At 54.0% G+C, this 19,502-nt stretch overlaps 1 protein-coding gene across 4 annotated transcripts in view; it reads left to right on the forward strand.

Moving 5' to 3' along the window:
• PLXNA2 (plexin A2) overlaps nt 1-19,502 on the forward strand; it is a 204,807-nt gene that overhangs the window by 139,350 nt on the left and 45,955 nt on the right. For all 4 annotated transcript variants that reach the window (XM_080569478.1, XM_080569479.1, XM_080569481.1 and 1 more), the window contains 6 exons: nt 697-797; nt 5,436-5,559; nt 6,384-6,537; nt 7,602-7,698; nt 10,432-10,546; nt 18,066-18,266. In XM_080569478.1, coding sequence (XP_080425604.1) covers nt 697-797; nt 5,436-5,559; nt 6,384-6,537; nt 7,602-7,698; nt 10,432-10,546; nt 18,066-18,266 — 792 coding nt within the window. The remainder of the gene's footprint in view (nt 1-696; nt 798-5,435; nt 5,560-6,383; nt 6,538-7,601; nt 7,699-10,431; nt 10,547-18,065; nt 18,267-19,502) is intronic.

Below are 19,502 nucleotides of genomic sequence, written 5' to 3' on the forward strand. Positions count from 1 at the left end.
GCGGTGACGGACGGGGCGGCTGCGGGTGGGTGGCAGGGCTGGGACCCCCCCGGGACCCTGGGAGAGGTGAGCACCCGTGGGAGCATGCCGTGTGCTCGGACCTGCCTGAGCAGGCAGGCTTTCTGCCCTCTCTTTAAAGCAAACGAAGCCGCTGCTTCTGCTCGCTTCCATCCCTAACAGCAGGGACTCCTTTTCCTTCAATTTTGCCTTTCCATTTCCCTTCATTTTCTGCGAAACCATTATGCGTGCACCAGTTTAAGGGATCCCAAAGCAGCAGACCGGTTTTGCTGTTGGGTTTTATTTCTGAATTATATAGGGTCTTCTTAATTCACGATACATAAAGCCGTGGCCCCACAGCTTTTTGCACGAGCACTGAATGTTAACTTGGGCTCCTGTGAATTCACAGCCACGCTACTCTGCTGTGTGGGCACGGGGAGGGCGCTCGGTGGGTTGGTGCTGGCTGTGCGCTCCCGGCACCTCGGCTTCCTCCTGCGGCCACCTGCAGGAGACGGCTTTGTGCCTCAGTCCATGCCGACTCCTATTGTTGGCCGACTTCTGCACAGGTGTGAGAATTAATTCAACGTTTGTGACTCGCTTTTGTGTTGCTTGAACCAGGCTCCCCCAGGAGAAGCCGCTCCTGGTTCCGCCTGCCCGCCGTGCTGACAGATGCGCTGAGGCTGTGCTTCTCCCTTGCAGGTGTCCCGGGTGCCCGTGGAGTCCTGCGAGCAGTACACGACCTGCGGGGAGTGCCTGAGCTCGGGAGACCCCCACTGCGGCTGGTGCACGCTCCACCACATGTAAGTCCGGCCTCCGCTGCCACATCTGCGCCGGTGGTGGCGAAGGTAAAAGCAGCTTTCAGAACCCCCAAGAGCCCCCCCCACAGTCTTTGCAAAAAGCGAAGTAGGTTGAAGTCCCTCGAATCCATTCTTCCCTTCCCTGGACGTTTCCTGCATTGCAGCGTGAATGCCACTGAAAATCCCTGAGCTCCCATGAAGAGGTAGAGGAAGACAAATCCTCTCTTGGGGAGAGGTGGATTGCGCACAGCACGCAGGGAGGGGGCCACGGGACACCACAGAAAAGCAGAATTAAAGCCTGGGGGAGCAGAGCCCTCACATTTTGCACGTTCATCCTGGCTGCCCAAGCTGCCAATCCCTCCTGATTAATGGGAGATGTTGAGAGGCAACAGGAGGCTTGCTTAGATGAGCAGGGCTTTGCTTTCAGTGAGCTTACAGCAGTGGAACAGAGCGCCGAGCCCTATTAAACATAGCTGGAAGAGATGTTTAAATTCAGCACGGCAAGGTCAGAGAGCATCTGCTGCAGACGTCCCCGTTGGGGCAGACCCGGCCGGGGCAGCGGGGCTCGGGGCTGGCAGCACTACTGCACGCCACCAGGCCCCGCGGGCTGAGGGCTGGTGCTTTCAGGGGAGCTGCAGGAAACGCGCTCTGCATTCAGGAGGTGTCTGTGTTCTTTCTTTCCCCTGCCATAAGAAGGATCACTTCCTACAGCGGAAGGGGACCACCAGGCAAACGCCGATGCGGGGAGGAGGGGCGAGCCCGGAGGATGCTGGAGGAGGAGAGGAATAGAAATCCCTCCGGCCCCGTGCCAGCGTGCAGAGCAGCCCCCTGAGCTGCATGGAAATCGGGGCGGAGGCAGAGGCAGAGTTCAGGGACCCGCACAATAACACTTGGCCACATGCCTGAGCAGCAGGTGTTGGAGGGTGAGAGAGGAAAAAGGCAGGCTCTTGTGCAAAATCCGGCCTGGATTAGGGACCTGCGTGCTTTGGGGTGCAAACTGGCTCCCAGCACCCACCAGGGCCTGTTTGGTTTGCAGGGTTGGTGCCGCGCTCAGAGGGATGCAGGAAAACCCTCGTGGTGCTGAGCATCCTTCCCATGCCCTTGCTTTCCCTGGGCTGGGGGCACACACAGAGTGGCCCCTGGTGCCTCTGCCAGGAGTGTCTGGGCATCTTCATTTTTATTCTTCCTCTCAGAGGAGCCTGTCCAGCCCTATAGCGAAGCCCCCAGATGTGCTGGCACGGTGGGAAGCCTTCGCTGCCGCAGCAGCTTTGGAACAGGGAGGTTTTTCAGGTTTTTCAGACTTCTCAGTGCCAGGGCGAGGCAGTTTGAACACATCGGTGGTGTGGCAGTGCTGGGCACTTTACCTGGGAAGCAGGTAAAGGTTGCCTAAATTTTGCAGGGAGAAACCCCTCAATGTCAAGAGGAGAGAAAAGTGCTGTTTCCTCTGCCCTCGGCCATGACATTTAGGCATTGACATCTTCCAACAGGACTTTGTTCCCCGATGGTATTTCTCAACCCTCCCTTCAAGTGTCTGCACTTTCCCAGCCTCCTTAGAGCAATCACCATTTCTTAGCCTTTGTCTTCAGCTGTAAATAATTGAGTTTATCTTGCTCTTCCTGAAGCCTCTGTCATATTTGTTGGGAGGCCCCAAGCGCTGGCGTGTTCATGTTTAACTTGTCAGCTCTCCTCTAATTCTTGCATTTCCCCCTTCCAGCTGGACCAGCTGCTCCTTGGCCGAGCAGAAAGGCTGCGGGTCAGGGTGGGATGCTCACAGTTTTTCCTGAGGGCTGGTGGGAGGGTGAGCAGCAGAAGGGCAGAGGTTTGGTCCTTGACACAGCAGGAGAGGGGATGGCCTTGTGAGCAACATGGCCATCAACAGCATCTGGGCAAGCACGGATAAAAACCAGCATTGAGTCTTGATCAGGGGCTGAAATCCTGTTGTTTCTCCCCAGTGCACGTTATGGGATTTGCCTCCCTGGGGTTCGGGGTCTGTGCCCTGCGAGACCCCCAGCAGCTGTGGGATGTCTCTGCAAGAGCTCAGCAGAGCCCAGCCCTGCAGCAGCTCCCGCTGAGCCCGGGCACCCCCATCTGCAGCTGCAGAGGCTTTGCTGAGAGCGTGGGTGTGCAGGTACCGAGGAAGCCAGAAAAAGGTTCTGAGTTGTAAATAGTAATGTAAAGCACTGGGTGTGTTAGCAGGTACAAGTGTGAGACAAACGAGTGGAGCAGCGCCCTGTTCCAGGCGGCGTTGGGTTGTGTGTTGCAGCCAGCCAGGGAGGTTTTACACAGCCAGTAATAAGGGGAAAGCAAAAGGATCCGAGCTGTCCTGGAATGAGCGTTTCGTTATCTGGGACTGCACAAACCTTTCCCTGTGTGATCTATTACGCGTTATTGTCTCTTAGCAGCCTGAGTCAGGGATTAAGGCTTTGCTGTACGGTGGGATGCTTGCGCAGGCAGTGCACGCTTAGAATTTAAGAGTAGTGATGCTCCTGAACGAGCTACCTGTGAGGATTAAACCAGTAAGAGCAAGCAGGAATCGGCCACATTTGTGGTGCTGGCTGCTTGGGCAGCTCTGATGGTGTACAGGGACCGGTGGGGATGGGCTGGGCGCTCACACCGCTGCCACTCACCCTGAAAGAGGAGCTCGGTGCCGTGGTGGCCGTGAGCAGCGCGTGCATTGCACTGGGTTTTGAGGAACCCCAGACACGGGGTGCTTTAGAAGGTGCTAAGCCACCAGGGAGGGACAGGTGCTTGTCCTTCTGCAAAACTCCTTTGCTCTCCCAGCAGAGCCTCTAGCAGCAGCCTGGCTTGTCCCCGCTGCGGCGCCAGGGCTTCGCTGCCTTCGCGGGTTCCTCCTCTCCGTGCGGGCGAGGGATCGCTTGTTCTTCCTGCTGCTAGAACAGCGCTCCTTGGGAGCAAGCAGAGGCCTCTAGGAGGTTGTTAAAGAGTCTCTTCAGCCCAGTGGGATTTGAAACCTGCAAGGCTCTTCCATATGCTGCTCTCTGCAAGTCTGTTATTGTCTACAGACCTATTTATCTCTGTTAGGGCTGTTGCCATAAATAGTATGATAAAAAAGAGCCATTCCGGCGAGTCAATGAGATAAAGGCTCCAGTCAAGAGCTCACTTTAAAGCTATCTTACAGATTCACTTAAACCTCAATAAGTCTTCCGTTGGCAGCGTTCATATTTAGCTCCATTACGCTCCAAAAAATAAAGAGGGGTGAGAGGAAGAGAAGAACAGCAGCAGTGTTTGCTGGCTGTCACGCTGGGGTTTGTAAGGGAAGGCATAAACTTCACTGTTCTTAACCAAAAGCCAACAGTCCTGCAGGGGGAACAACAGCCCACCCTCTCGGCGCTGCGAGCCCTGATTTTGGGCGCTGCAAGCCCTGATTTTGCGAGGCGCCCACCAGCTGCTCGCAGAGAGATGCAGAGTGGAGAAACTCGGGCTCTGCGTGGGCAGGAGGCGTTTCGGCTGATGCCTGCGTGTCTTTGAGGCTGCCCAGGCCTCTGCGAAGGGAAGCAGGGAAATAAGCAGTCTGACGGCAGCACCTCGTTAAATAGCAGCGCCTCGTTAAGTAGCGAATGCACTCGGAGAGCTGTCAGAGAGGAGCTGGCCGGCGGCACGCGGGTCTGGTGACAGCATCTGGATCCTCTGACCTTTGCACCTTGATTTTAACTAGGGTCCAGGATCATCACTGAGCGAAAAGTGATAAAGTTTGCTGATAGTTTATTAACACCATTAACATCAAAAGGCCAATATGTCACCTGCTGCCGGGGAGCAGGTTTTGAAGAACAAGGTTATCCCTAAATTACATGAAATAGAAAATCCCTGAGGGATCCCAGTGCGGTGCTGCATTGTCTGATATCCGTCTCAAAACATTAATAATTCTTCCCTGGTTTCCCGGTGGGCACTCATCTACCCACTGTAATTAACTTAGGCGCATTTTCCCTTCAGCAGTTATAACTGCAGCCCGAGCCCTGGCTGTGCTGTCATTCCCTTCATTTAGTAACTGCTTCTGCCCTGCTTCACCTTCTTGTTCTCACACTGGACTTGTTTTTCACATCTTACCTGATTCTGCCTCAAAATTTCAGTTCACTCTGAGGACACCTGCCATACAGGAATAGGGATAACCAGCTGCGAGGAGCAGTCCTGGTCCCCTTGGTGTGCCCAGAGGGTTGCATTCCCGAGGGTAGGAATGGGACAGAGGTGGGAGGCTGAGGCAGGACAGCTGGCCAGGGAACTGCGCGCAGCCACAGGAGAGGAAATCCCAGGTTCTGGCACTGCTGCACTCTCCAGCACCAGGAAAAGACAATTAATGAGCTATGTGGTTTTGGTTTAATTGGAACGAGGCATCCTCTTGGTGTGCTGCCTGTTGTTGCTTTAAGTTTTAGTTTCTGTGCAGCTTAGGAATTTATGGCTTGCAGGAATGAGGTGTACGGAGGACTGGCCCGAGCACAGAATATTTGTGTGCACTTTGGTCCTAACCCGGAGAGTCTGTGCCTGGTCCTCGTGCAGAGCATTGCCCCCGGCCCTGCTCATGCTTACATGGCCGGGGCTTTGCTCTCTAAGGCCAGCCGTAGCCCTGGTGCTGTTGGACGCCTTCCCTGGGGGCTCCGTGTGCTGACGTGTGCCCGTGTGTGCCAGGTGCTCCCCGCGGGACAGCTGCGAGCGAGCCGCCGAGCCGTACCGCTTTGCCGACAGCATCGGCCAGTGCATGAGCATCACCGTGCAGCCCAGCAGCATCTCCGTGTCCCAGCACAGCCTCCCGGTAGGTCGGTGCTCGGGGGGAGGGAGCCGTCGGGTCTCGGGTTCGCAGCGGGCAGTCCGTTCTCCAGTCTTTCTCCCTTCCCAAAAGCACAACTGTTTTCCCATGAAGTCAGGCTTGCAGGGGACTGGTAAGGAGAGCGGAGTCTGAGCCAGGGGGCGAGGGGATAGGGATCACAGAGACAAAGTCCCCTTCCCCTCGGGCCCCAGCTCGCATTTCTCTCGGTCCGGTTTCATTAACCGTTGAAAGGAAAGGCTTTGTTTCCCAAGCAGCCCATCTGTGAGCTGTGCCAAGCCCTGGCTCTCCGAAGCATCCCAGCTGTTTCCCTTCGAGCCCCCCAAGCACCCGCACGCCGTGCCCATGGACAGGCGCTGCGGCAGCTGCAGCCCCGTCCCGTGAGCCCCCGGGGCCGCTGCGTGCCCGCAGCCAGGCTTGGTGCTGGCGGCCCCGGAGGTTTCTGCTGCTGCTGCACGTGCTGGGGCTGCTCCGATTGTGCTGCAGTCGGTGCTTCTGCTGCAGGCCTCGAGGGCGGCGATGGTTCTGCAGAGCAGGTGGAGGCCAAAAAGCTGCCGTTGCCACCTCTCCTAAACTGCAGTAACCGAAGGCTCAGCAAGGTGTTTGTGCACCCGTAAACCTGCTTTCTTCTTCCCCCAGTGAAAGGCAGTTGGCCACTTTGTGTGTGGATGGGTGATTTAAGGGCAGCAGCATTCAGTGGGAAAGCAGTGGGTACTGAGGACACGAAGGACACCGGGGCAGCTCTCCTGCTAACCACTGGCTGGCTGTTTTGTTCCCTGGTTTGTTGCCCTCCGCCTCTCCCCTGGCTCCAGCTCAGCCTGCTGGTGAGCGATGCTCCGGACCTGGCCGCCGGGGTCACCTGCCTCTTCGGGAACCTGACGGAGGTGGAGGGGCAGGTTTCGGGCAGCCGCGTCGTCTGCGTGTCGCCAGCAGCGAAAGACGTTCCTGCCATACCCGTGGATCAAGGTGAGTGTCTGCTTCTGGGTGGGAGCGCCTGTGCCACCAGAAAGCGTGGCTGGGAATATCTGCTGGGTAGAGCTGACCCTTTGGGGATGCTGACGGAGAAACTCATCACTCTGTGAAAGACCACTGGCCCCGGGGACCTGCATGTGCTCGTCCTTAAGAGACGGGCAGGCAGCAGTATGTGCGTTCCCTGTCCTTGCACCCTCCCACAGCTGCCAACAGGACCTGGGGCTGCAGGAGGCTGGGGGGGGGCTCTGCAGAGGGCAGGGGCTGGTGGCCACACAGGGCAGACCCAAGCAGCAGGAGCCCTCCCCAAGTCGGGGGAAGCACCCACAGTAGGTGGAGGCATATTTCTATTTTTCAGTCCCCATCTTTGGGTTGTTTCTTCACTAATGTCACCGCTGTCTTATTTTCACTTCCCATAAACAAAATGCTACTTGCTTAAAACTCATTTTCTCCTTGGCATCCTTCCAGGTGTCGGCAGTGCATCCCTGCTGATATCTCTGTGTTTCTAAGACATTATAGGGAGCCTCAGAACTGGTGAACACTGGGGCCAAGAGCCGCAGCGGTAGCAGGGCTGTTGCAGACTTACCGTGGCAGCTCTGGAAGAGCAATCTGCTCTTAATTAACCCAGGGAGGAGGCTCCTCAAAAGAGCCGCTAATGGCCTCACTTCCACAATTAGTTCCTATTCTAGTCTTGGGCTAGACTGAATTAGTGTGTTTTTGTCCTGGAGACAGAAATCCTGTAGGGAAGGGGATGGGATCCCGAGCTCGTTTCAGCTGTGACCTGGGGTTGTGCTTTGCCCCGGTGCCTCCCATGGGTTTTGCCACCAGGGCCGATCGGGCCTGGAGGGGCTGCTGCAGATGGGCAGCCCCTGGGTCCTGGGGTGCTCGGGGGGGTCTGGATGGGGGATGCTCAGCACCGGGGTGCTGGAGGAGCAGCCTGGCGGCACCTCCTGCCCTGTACTGAGGGCTCAGCACCCTGGCCAGCCGGGGAGCCCCCTTGCACCCACCGCTGCTCCCCCCGTTACACCTGGGGTGCTGACTGCCTCTGTTCTGCCCCGCAGACTGGTTCGGCGTGGTGCTGCAGCTGAAGTCGCGGGAGACGGGCCGGACATTCGTCAGCACCGAGTTCAAGTTCTACAACTGCAGCGCCCACCAGCTGTGAGTGCGCTCCCCCCCCGCCAGCCCCCCGGGGCTGTTCCTCCTTGGAAGCCCCAGAGCCTCTCCTGGGACACTCTGGGGGGGGGAAGCTCCCTGCAGGAGGGGGTCTTTGGGCCGTTTTCTCAGCCGGCAGCCCTGTGGGTGCTGTGTGCCCCCCGTGGAAGGCGAGCCCACCGCTCCCTGCCCTCGGTGCGCCCCTCCGAGCGGCCGCAGCTCCCCGGGCCTGGCGAGGCGCAGGCTGAACGAGCCTGACAAAACCTTAACCTGCTGGTGCCCCCAAGCTGCTCCATCCTGCAACTGTGAACGTGGATGCATCTCGGTGGGAGAAGGCAGAGCAGGGCCGGGGAGGTGGGCAGCACGCGGTCCCAGCACGGCGGCGGGGTCGGGGCTGGAAGCCCCCCGGGGCTGGGGGCAGGAGCCCCATTCCTTGTCTGCTGGCCGAGCTGGCTGGCCGCGCAGTTGTGTTATGCATCTGAAGCGTTTGCAGACTTCTCTCTGGAAACAAAGCAAGTCCCAGAGCACCCAAATGAAACACGGGCAGGACCTGGCACAAGCTGGGTAGCGAACGGCTGTCCCTGCAGGGCTGGGTGACGTCTCCCGCTGCAGGGGTCAGCTCTCAGCTCCATTTTGGGAGCAGGATTTGCTGCCCAAGCTGCCTGGTAGGAGCCGAGAAGTGCCAGCACGGCGTCACTCAGCCTTTCTGTGCTGGATTTGAAGCCTCAAGCTATGGGGCCCTCCCTGCTGCACTTGGAAGAGGGCTGTGTGCTCTGATGATCTTGGCTAGCCCGGAGTTTTTCTAGGCATGCATTCAATTTTTCTTTATTTTTTTTTTATTTTTTGAGCCACCGCACACAGCAGAGGCACCAGGTTGAGAGGAGCCCTGACGGTCCTCTGTTCCCTACATATTGTCTCTCCAGTGGTCTGTACCCACCGCCCCGTGGTCCCTGCCTCCTGCCGTGTTACCAGCTCCACACAGCTCTGTCTGTGCTCCCTTGTCCCTCAGCCAGGTTTCACAGCACCAGCTCCTGCTCCACCGCGAGCACTTGTGGTCCTGTCCATGGTTCCCCTGGGTTCTCGTCTGCCTGGATTTGCTTGAGGGGTGACTTTGTGGTGACCCCTATTTTCTCCTCAGAGTGGGTGTTCGGATCAGGAGGGGCAATGTGTCTTCCGTCCCGTCGTTTGGCTCCATCTGACCATGCCTTTCTCAAAGCTCGTGTTTGGAGATAAAGTGCTAACACGGTTGTAAATTCTGTAGCACTTACATCATGCTGCACTCATTATCAGCGAGTTCAACAAGGGCATGAGGCAGCCTTGCAGGAATGAATCACAACATGTGAGAAGCAGAAAGGAATACGGGGCTCAGCTAGCATCGGGGAGAGACCTATTGATCCTGAAAGTCCTCATTGCAACAGGCAGAGCACCCGGAGAGCAAGCAGTAGAAGAGCTGTGGGTCTGCAGCAGCACAGGAGCATGTGAAGGGGTTGTAGTGCATGGAGCATGCACCCATGGGCATTTGCAGGGGGCTCAGAAGGGCAGGAGGGGTTTGTGGATGGGCAGGTAGGTGCTGGTTTTGCAGACAGGTTCTGCTGACCACCCTATGCTGGATCCAGGTGTGGTGAGCCCACCGGAGGTGGGTCAGCTCTCAGGGCATGAATTTGTGTGCCCAGGGAGCTGCAGGCGGGTCAGGGGCCTGGGTGATGGCTTCTCGTTTCAGTCCATTTTAACAAGAGAAGGAATAGATGCAGTGGGGACACACACCCCCCATTCTGAAGCAAAGCAGAGACAGTGGTCCTTAAGAAAGCAGAATCAAGAAAGACCAAAGGTGCTGACCTTCTGGCAGTCCTGGGGAGCTCAGGAGCCTGCAGGGAGCTGGGGCAGAGCAGAGCTGAAAGCAGTAGCCAGAAAACCACACGGCAGACAGGTGCCAAAGCAACCCCTTGGCCTCAGCAGTGGAAGAGGTCCTCTGCTGCTCCTGCCAGCAGGTCTGAGGGAAGCAGGGAGCTCCATCGGCACCAGACAAGAGGCTGAAGGCCAGGTGAGGGAGGCTGGAATAGGCAGAAATGGGTCAAATAAATGAGTAATTAAATAAGTTTGCAGCACCTGATGGTCTTCCCCAGATTTGTGTGATTAGAATAAGCTTCCTTAACTATTAAAGTCACTATGACTGCATCAGAAGGAAAATACCACCGAGATCATACCACGCATCCTGGGCTGGGAACCCCCAGGTCTGAGGAGGGTCTGCATTCTTTCAAACACATTTCATAAACAGTTAATTTCTTCCAACGTGAGTCAAAAGTGCTTGCTGGACACTTTGTGCTCTGAGGCCAGCAGAAGTGTTACCACTGACTTTAAGCATTCCTGACTTGTAAAATAGCTGATCCAATTTTTGCCAGGCTTGCTTTGTTTTCCAGATTTTACCAAAGCTAAAGATCAAGCCTGGTGTCTGTGCACTGCTGTGTTTTATTTTACACAATGCAACGATGTGCAGTAAATCCAAGCTTGTATTTTATTACCGAATTAATTGTGTGGTTGTTTAAATACTCTCTTCTGAGCGTTTGTTTTCCCAGACCCAAGACTGTGCCGCTGTTTGTTACTTTTGTTGTACCAAACTCCATCCAAAGAGGCTATTTTCCTGTGAGGGACCCTGAGCAGGGACTCTGGCTAGGCCAACCCCTTGCAGTTGGCCTCCCGACCCAATAACCTCCTCCATAACCCGTCTTTTCTCCCCCCCAGGTGCCTCTCTTGTGTGAACAGTGCTTTCCGCTGCCACTGGTGCAAGTACCGCAACCTGTGCACCCACGACCCCACCACCTGCTCCTTCCAGGAGGGCCGGATCAACGTCTCTGAGGTACCAGACCATGGTTCCAGCACTTCCTAGATCTTTATTCTTTGCTTTTCCTATGGCACAATTAACAAAAGCAATGTTTATATGAGGTTTTTTGACTTTCCATGGGTTGAGGCTTGTTCCTGCACTCGTCTCCGGGCTGGCGCCTGGATGTGCAGATGCAGCAGGAACGTAGCAAGAAAGTGTTGGTCTAGCAAAAGCGATGTGTCCCAACCTGAATGCCAAAGCTGATCCCCCCTTTGATATGAGGGTATGCTTGGATTCAGTAAGAGCTGTAATTCATACTGTAATTGCTGTAGCGCTTTCCTTCGGGGTCTCAGAGACTCCACGTTATATACAAAGCATGCAGGGATTTGCCCAACGGCAAGCAACGAGTGGTGCAGAGCTCCTGGTGGGACTCCTGGTGCCTTCTGCACTGGGTTGTGTTGGCAGGTCTGAAATTTATGGGTGGAACCTGACTGTAAACTGATTAAGAAGGGAATTACAGATGTGAATAGCCCCAGACTTTGGAAAGGAGAATTGCTTTGGGTTCCAGCACTGTGGACCAGGGGCCATCTCTCTTAGCAGTTCATAAAAGGTGTGGGGCTCCATTCCAAAAACGCTTTTAGCAGTTGGAAGGAGGCAAAGCCCATTAACAGCTCTGCCAGATCTCTTCAGTATGACCTGGGGTGGAGGGATCCATGAAGGAAAAGAGTGTTAGCACAAATTCCTGATCAAAGTTAACCAAAACCCCTTGATTTGGGGTATTTGCACCTTGTCTGATTGCTTCCAGCAGTAAATCAGCAGTAGTGAACTTGGGCAAAGCTGCACTGCGCTCTGCTTTAGTTTCTCCAGATACTGGGCAGATACAGCCCCCAGTCCTGGTAGGGTCCTGGTCTTTGCTCTCTGTCCTTCCTGCCCCTGCACACCTCTCCGTGGCACCTGCAGGGTCGCTTGTTATACAGGATCACCACCACCTTGGGCAGGCCCCAAAGCAGCAAGGAAAAGGTGCTTTGAAAATCCTGAGTGTCTTGGGAAGTGGGAAAGGTAGCAGTGGGGATATTCCAATATTAGGAAAAGGTAGGAGAGAAGGATCAGCCAGCATGAAGACAAACACCTGTCAGTGGATAATGGGGATGAGGAAGGGTCAGATGAGAGCAGCAGGAGAGATCGGGCAGCGGGGTAAAAACCACTGAAAAGAAGTGCCGCAAGCTCTGGGCTGCTGCTAAACCAAAGGTAAACTTGGAACTTAACCAGCCCCCAGGTCTTTCTGGTTAATGTGCTGCCAGGAGGCACAGAGACAAGGCAAGGCACGTTAATGAGCTGCACGTGTATAGGACGGGGTCTGCAGGAGCAGAGGGATGGGCAGGACAGGCAGCGTAACCGTGAGCTCTGCTGGCCTCGTGCCACCTCCAGCGGGGACGAGAAGAGGCACAGACGTGGCACCTTGAAGAACTGCCTCATGCAGCGAGGGTACAAACGCCCGAGGAGAAGCATCCACCCTGGGGACAAACCAAAAGCTTCCCCAGTCCAGTTCAAAGCCAAGAAACTTCCTTTTAAGATAACAAGGGAAAGCAAAAACCTTTGCTTTGGCTTCTCCAAGGGGTGTGGGTTTTTTTTTTTTCCTTTACACTCAAAGCTTTACTATCTTCCCAGGCTTTACATTTGGAGTTCTCATTTTTATAGGTCTTCAACCCCAGGATATTAAAAGTGTTTGACAAGTCTCTGGCAAAGTAGGGCAATTCCATCGCCTCCGTTCTGCTCCCAGGAACACACAGGACTTACTGAGATCACAGGGCAGCGAGTGGAGGAGACACAGTACCTCTGCTGGTTCCTGATGGGATCACAGGGCTCCAAAGGACTTTGTCATCTTCGTCCTTTAGAGTTTGTTTCTTTGCGGGGCCGTTAGGTGTTAATGCAGCACCCTTCTGGTGACTGTTTTTGATAAAGGCTACCCATAATGATACAGATGCTCCGCTACTCATCGTGACTTCTGTACACCTCTGAGCACAGGCAAAGCCAGCCACTAAAAACTAATTTGTTTGCTTATTTGAGGTAAATGAATTGTCACTTGTGTACACAATGCAATCCTAATGCCTTTATTATGGGCATTTCACTCTGGCTAACACAAGACATCAAACAAACGCCTCATAAAGAGTTTCCTCTCCTAAAATAATTCAGATCACAATGCCCTCATTGTGTCACGGCCTGATGTATTGGCAAAACGTTTGTGCTTCTCAGCATGGGTCCCTCTGCAGCAGCAGGTCTGTATGTGGAGCCGCAGAGCCGTGCCCCAGCCACAGGCTGTGGTGGAGCTGGGCTCCTGCTGGTCCGCCCGGCCCGGCCCATCCCCTCAGCTTGTTCTTGTGTAATTGGATGTTCTCTTTTACTCCTGACCCATCAGAATTTGTGTCCCAACGGGACTCGGACATGTAACTGAATCCCTTTGATGCTCCCTGGGGTTGTCTGCCTTGGGAAGAGAAAAGCGCACGAAGCCTCAGCCCCTTTGCTGGGCCCTGGGGGAAGCAAGCCCTTGATGAGCCACACGCTTCTTGCAGTCCTCTGGCTGTACCGACTGAGCTAACTGCTGCTTTCTGCCCCATGTTCCACACAAATACAATGGAGAGGAGCTTTCTGTCTCTGTCTGCCCTGTCCTCAGGGCAGGGCTCGGCAGCGGAGGCGGTGGCCCAGGGGCCCGGCTCTGAAGGTGGCTGGTGCCTTGCCACGGGGGTAGAGGCTGGCCTGGGAAGCCATCAGTGAGCTCTGGCACCAGCAACTCTATTTTCTCAGCCTTTTTCAGGTGGCCTGAGGCTTCTTTTGTCCACAGAAGTTGTGTGCTTGGACTTTGCTATCCAAAGAGCAATGGGAAGGTGTAGCCCTGAGGCTAGCTTGCACCCACACAAGCAAAGCCTCTCCAAAATGGGGCCTCATGCGTGCGTAGTGCTGATTGTCTTCTGTTACAAAGCTTCAGTCCCCCAGGTGAAACACGGGGCCCTCTGAGCCTCGCACAGCCCCAGCTCAGGCCTGTAATGTCATTTTAATGGGTCTGGGGGGGTGCGTGTGGCTTATGGCTGTATGACGTGTCTCTGTAAGTGTACAAAACCGAGATGAAGAGGAATGTAGACACAAATATATCCTTATACCCATCCCAGTGGAGAGTTAGAACCAAATAAATCCTATTAGTTTCCCAGAATGTGGGATCCCTTCCCTCTTTGATGTCCACTGCGTGTGGATAATGCCATTTCCACATGTGAGGTGCTGAATCGGGGGAATGGAGCGTTTCAGATTCTGGAAGTTAAGTGCAGAACCAGATTTCAGTTTTGTCCTGACTCCTTGGAGTTTGGGTTTAAATTATTGCTGCTTTTAGGGCAATATCTTTGCACCTGGCTATGCCCTTTGATGCTGAGTGCAGCCTGATGCACCTTGAAAGAAATAAAACAAATCAAACGTTCCTCATATCTGTTCCTACAATCCCCATTTTGAATGCCTGAATGGGATCTTTGGTGTGTAAGAAGCAACCAAGGACCACCTCTAAGTCCACCAAAGTCAGTGAATGACTTGACTGGGTCATGTCTAGCTTCTGCAGAGATGTTTGTCTGAGACATTATCGATAGTAACAAGAAGTCCAACTGCAGCAGGGTTAACTGCTCTGAAAAGATTGGGTTGAGCTTATTGGCAGCATTTTTTTTTGCTCAGTAGCTTTATGGAGTAGAAACCCCCAGTGTCTGCTCTTCAGAGGGGAACGGAGCCATGCAGGAAGATGCTCCTCGGGGACATGCGAAGCTGTCCCCGGAGTGCCCCATCTGTGCCCAGGGACCAGCTCTGGTCCTCACCTCTGCTGCACAGAGAGCTGCTGATGGGCAAGAAATTGGCTCTGCAGGTGTCTGTGCCCTGCTTCGCTGTAAATATCACAGGACTTCGTAACTGACAGGCCAAGGCACGGGGTACGGTGCAAAGCACGGGACAAGCAGTCGGTTGTTGAGAATTTACTGGTGAGAAAAGTCCTGCTTCAGTTGACTTTCTTTGCACGTTTGGTTCCTGAGGAGCAAGGTCTGCTCTCCTTTCCACTAGCGTAAATGAAGAATAATGTGTTTGCCTGAGTGATGGGGTTCGTAATTCATGTCATTGAGAACACAATGCTGAGCCAAGGGTTTACGTTCATGTGCCAAATTCGCTTATGTTTAGAGCTTTAAAATGTGAGCAGCTAGTTAACGCTTGTAAAGGGTTTTTGGTTTTGGTGAAAAATAGAAAAATGTTGTATTGTCTTCTATTTGGTCTAAATCCCTTAGTCGAAAGAAATGCCTGCTATTTCTACGCAGTTTTTTTCCAAGTAAGAGCAAGGAGGTTTGACCTACTAAAACTGCTCTGTTAAACACAAATAATAACCATGGGTGCTCTGTTCTGCTCCAGGGACGGATGCTTATCTCTGGTGTTTAAGGTATTTATAGACCTTGGAATTTTTGAGACTAAAAAGTGTTGTAGAAGCATAAAATGTCTTTGTAAACTCTGCGCAATGATGCTTCATACCCGGAATATTCCCTGAGAGTCTGTGCCACTCGTGCGTCAGTCTTGTCTTTCTTCAGCAGATCTTCTGATTTGTGTTTATTCTGGTTTACAGAAGTCAAGAAGGATAATGAGAGAATTCAGTGTGTGTTTATTTAGCAAGAGGAGGTAATAATGGCCTTTCTAACTCGCTGCAGGATTTACTTCTCATGAATTAAAAACAAAGTAAACTGATTATGGAGCAAATTGCATATTCGGCTGGCTGGAGTTCTCCCTTTTGTTCTGCATTCTCTGGACTCTCAGCTCGTCCTGGCACGGAGTGGGGAGTGCAGGACGGAGCAACCAGACTGGTGCTGAACAAGCGAGGGGAAGGGCTCGTGGTTTACCTGCATGGGGGAACCTTTCCAGAGCCTGCGTGCGGTGTGGGAACAAGGTGCTGCTGCAGAGGCACCTGCGGCTGGGCACCTCTCTATCCACTTGCAAACATGCATGCACCATATAAAAGCCTGTGTGGGCATGAATGCGTGTACATTGCTGCTGCAGCAGCAACTGGGGAGGAAAAAAAAATAACTGAAAACTGAGCAATGAGCCTGGATTGGAAATGGCACAAATAGGGAAGAGAGGGCCCGCAGCAGTGCTTTCTGTAATGCACGCGGTGTCAGAGCAAACCCCGCGCCCCCCCGGCCCCTGCAGGGTTGGTGGCTTCACTCACTCATCTGATAAATTCAGCAGCAACTGCCAGCAGCAGTGCGGCTCCCCACAAGTGCCTGTGCTTTCGCTAGGAGGGCATCTTCCTGCATCCCCCTCCATCCCAAAATGTATGTCCCTTATTAGTGTGATCACTGGAGCTGTCAGGCAGCGAGGAGGGGCTGCGCTCGCAGGCTGGCAGCCCTTCTCTGCACCAGAATCCCGATGTGACATTTTTCTCCCACTGAAAGCACTGCTCAAGAGGGGAAAAAAAAAAAAAAAAAAAGAAAGAAAAGAAAAAAGAAAAACTGTTATATCCTCCTCATCTCTGTTGATGGTAGGACAATTTTTGCTACCAGCATTTTCAGTGTTACAGGACAGATTTGGAAATGCAAGTCCTCTCCCGTTCTCTACGGGAAGAAGCATTTCCTTAGCAGTCATCTCACGAATGACGGTGGCCAGGAAGGATAATGGTCCAGAACATATTCATTATTTTCAGGACTGTGCGCTGAGCTTCTCCCACTGGTGAGATGGCTGGAGACTGCTGGGTTTTAATCATCGTGTGCTGAAGGATCCCGGCGCTGCGGGGTGCCTCTCCTCCCAGACACGGGCTTGCCAAGGAACTGGGACCGCTGTGCCCTGCAGCCGTGTCTCCGTGGGTGCTGCTCTGTGGCCAAGCCCTACGTGCAGCCAGGTCTCGAGCAGAAGCTGGGATAGGTGTGCAGTGTGTAACATGTGTGCAAAGACAGCCCGGCACAGCTCGCAGCTGGATGGAAAACACCCGGGATCTCAGCAGCTTGCTGGGAGCGATGCGAAGGCTGAGCTGGGATTTGAGCCCCTGGTACTGCGATCTGTGGGGACCCGAGAGTTGAGCTTCGGGTGGCGTTCCCATCCAGCCTGCGGACCTGCATCACTGCAGAGAAGGGCTGCTCTTTCCTTCCCAGCACGGCCAGCTTCCTGGCTGCTGGAGCTAAAAACCACTCTTGGCTGTTAATCCGTGAAAGTCCCTGCTAGAAATAAAATAAAAAATATATAAGGAAAAGTGCCACTAAAAAGGTTTATGAGGCAGCAGCTTAAGCTACTGGCTCCTCTAAACTTGGGCAGCATCTGGTTCTCATTTACAGCTCGCCGGAGCCAGTAGCGAAACAACATCCCATAGCCTGGAAGTGCAGCTCGGCTGCCTGCTGGCCCTTAGCGAGACGGGATTTCCTCCCTGGGGGATTTCCTCCCTGGACACGCTCCTAGCCCGAGCTGGAGCCCGGAGGACAGCTCTCCTCACCTCTCCATCCGCATGACTTAGTTTAATTTCTAGGCTGGGTGGCAAAGGGCTTGGGGTGCCAGTATGGAATTTGGCAGAGCAAAGGGAAACAGTCCGTTTTTTTTTTCCCTCTAAAACTTCTACTTTACCTTGGGATTAATCACTTATTGTCAGCTACTTACAGGTACTTAGGTACCTATTTCCATTAGATCAAAGCAAATTAGAGCTAAATGGAATGTAAATACTTCTGATGGCCAGAGCCTGTGTCTGTGGTGTTGCAGTTCCTGGTATATGAAGTGAGGAAAACCTGCATCCCCCAATGTGCTGTGAGGAGATAATGCTTGGGATGTTGAGAGCTATTGGGAGAGATGTCATATAGTTACCACGCACTGATGGGTTTTTTTGTGGTTCCTCTCAGATTATCATTCAGACATCCATCGAATGCTCCTGGCTTGCGCGGAGCTGGTGATGTGCTCATCTGTGCAGTGACGTTTGTAGGGACAGTTTCACTTGCGTACAGCATCTTCTATAAAGAAGTCTCGAGCTACTGCAATAACAGTGTTGGTAGCCAATGTTAAGCTTGCTATTAATTTACAGTTGCATTATTTTGGCCAGATAGTGGCAGAAGTGGAAACAAATAATGTTTCCCTGCTTACTGCTTTAGTTACTGTGCTTAGCTGTTTAAGAGCCCAAGACCAACCACTTCCACGCTTTCCGTACAACAAATACAGAGTCTTGGAGGCAGCAGCATTTTGCTCTTCTCTTTGTTCCTTTATTGCAACCACGCGGACGTTTGAAATATTTTCACATGGTTTTAAATGGAAAATTTAACAGACTGCTTCCAGTTTCATGGTATTTTGTACACTTCAAAGCTCAGCACCGCTCCCCAGCAGGGGAGCTGTACCTTGGGGTTCTGCGTTTCTGCACGGAGCCTGCAGCTGCGTGGGCACACCACGAACTGCCTGCCCTGCGTGCCAAAGGTGTGCTCGGGGCATCGGCCGGCTCACGGCGGGCTGAGACGTGGTTGGAGCTGTGGTTGGAGCCGTGGATGTCCCATCCCCGCCGTGACCTCCCGCTGTCTTCTCTTGCCCCCAGGACTGCCCCCAGCTCTTCCCCACGGAGGAGATCCTGATCCCGGTGGGAGAGGTGAAGCCCATCACGCTGAAAGCCAGAAACCTGCCCCAGCCCCAGTCCGGGCAGCGCGGCTACGAGTGTGTGCTGAGCATCCAGGGCGTGATCCACCGCGTGCCCGCCCTGCGCTTCAACAGCTCCAGCGTGCAGTGCCAGAACAGCTCGGTGAGGGTGCCTGGGGCTCGGGGTGCTGCTGGGTGCCTGGGGACAGCGTGGGGACGGGGCTGGGGCTGCTCAGGAGCCGCCAGCAGCTCTGGAGCATGGGGCTGCCTCCCGTCGTGTTTCTTTTTTAGCTGAAGCAGCCTCCCCTCCTCCCCACGCGGCGCCTTCCCAAAACAGGCTGCTGCGAGGGAGGTGGGCTCAGCAGCGAGGAGGGAAGGGGAAGGAAGGAGCGAAAAGTCCTGGGGTTAAGCTGGCCCCAGGTGCAGGTGGGAGCCGCCGTGGGTGTTTTTGTGGTGCTGGCCCCGTATCTGGTGCTTCCTTGCCCAACCGTGGGGGTCATCGAGGGGAAGGGAGGAGGAGGGAACGCACCAAGGTGTCAAGGCGAGCTAATTCACGTGGGAGTGATAACGAGAACCGCAGACCCCTTATCGGGGAGCTGTCAAATTCCAGGTCACGGTGGCTTGATGAATACAGAAATGCTGAACCGCCGCATGGTGCGGGGAGGGAGGGGGAAGGAAAAGTGCCAGGGGAGAGAACGCAGCAGAGGGAAGGAAATTTCCGGAGGGATGCTGCTGAAGAAGCAGGCAGGGGAAGGCAGCTCGGCCTCAGCTTGTACAGGATGGGGCTGAGCCCTGCAAATGGACCGGGCAGGATTTTACCCAGGGATCATGTATGGCCAAAGGCAGCTTCCCTCTGCCCAAAGCCACCCTCCCGGGCACAGCACGCGTCGGTGCAGCACCCAGCACACGTCTGCTGGCGGCAGGGCAGGGGGGAGCCACGTCCTCGGCCTCCTCGGGGGCTTTCAGAGGGGCCCGGGGTCAGGCAGGGTGTGCTCGGTTTGTTTCAGGCAGCAGAGCGAGGAACTTCAGGGGCTGCTTTAGTATTCAGTGCAGATGGACTTAAATTGTTAATCAAGTTTTGAATTTTTAAAAGTTTCACTGGATATTTATCCATCACTGGCTGTCTTAGGGCCTTGCAGCTTGCTGGCTAATAAATGTATTAATACTGTGTAGTACTTCTCCTATCTAAAGCAATTTATAAACATTAGGGAAGCGCTTTTATTCCTGTTAGGCTAAAAGGAAGTGGTAGACAGAGAATTTAAGAGCAATTCTGCTCTCATGGCTCCATCAGCCGAACAGAAGATCTGGTTTCATACCAACTTAGTAAAACCCAGGCAAGGTAAATCCCTGTGACCGAAAGCAAGTTAAAACAGGGCACCTGTTGCACGGAGACAACCTC

The sequence above is a fragment of the Anser brachyrhynchus genome (assembly GCF_964034855.1).
Source record: "Anser brachyrhynchus genome assembly, chromosome: 27".
NCBI classification, from domain to species: Eukaryota; Metazoa; Chordata; class Aves; order Anseriformes; family Anatidae; genus Anser; species Anser brachyrhynchus.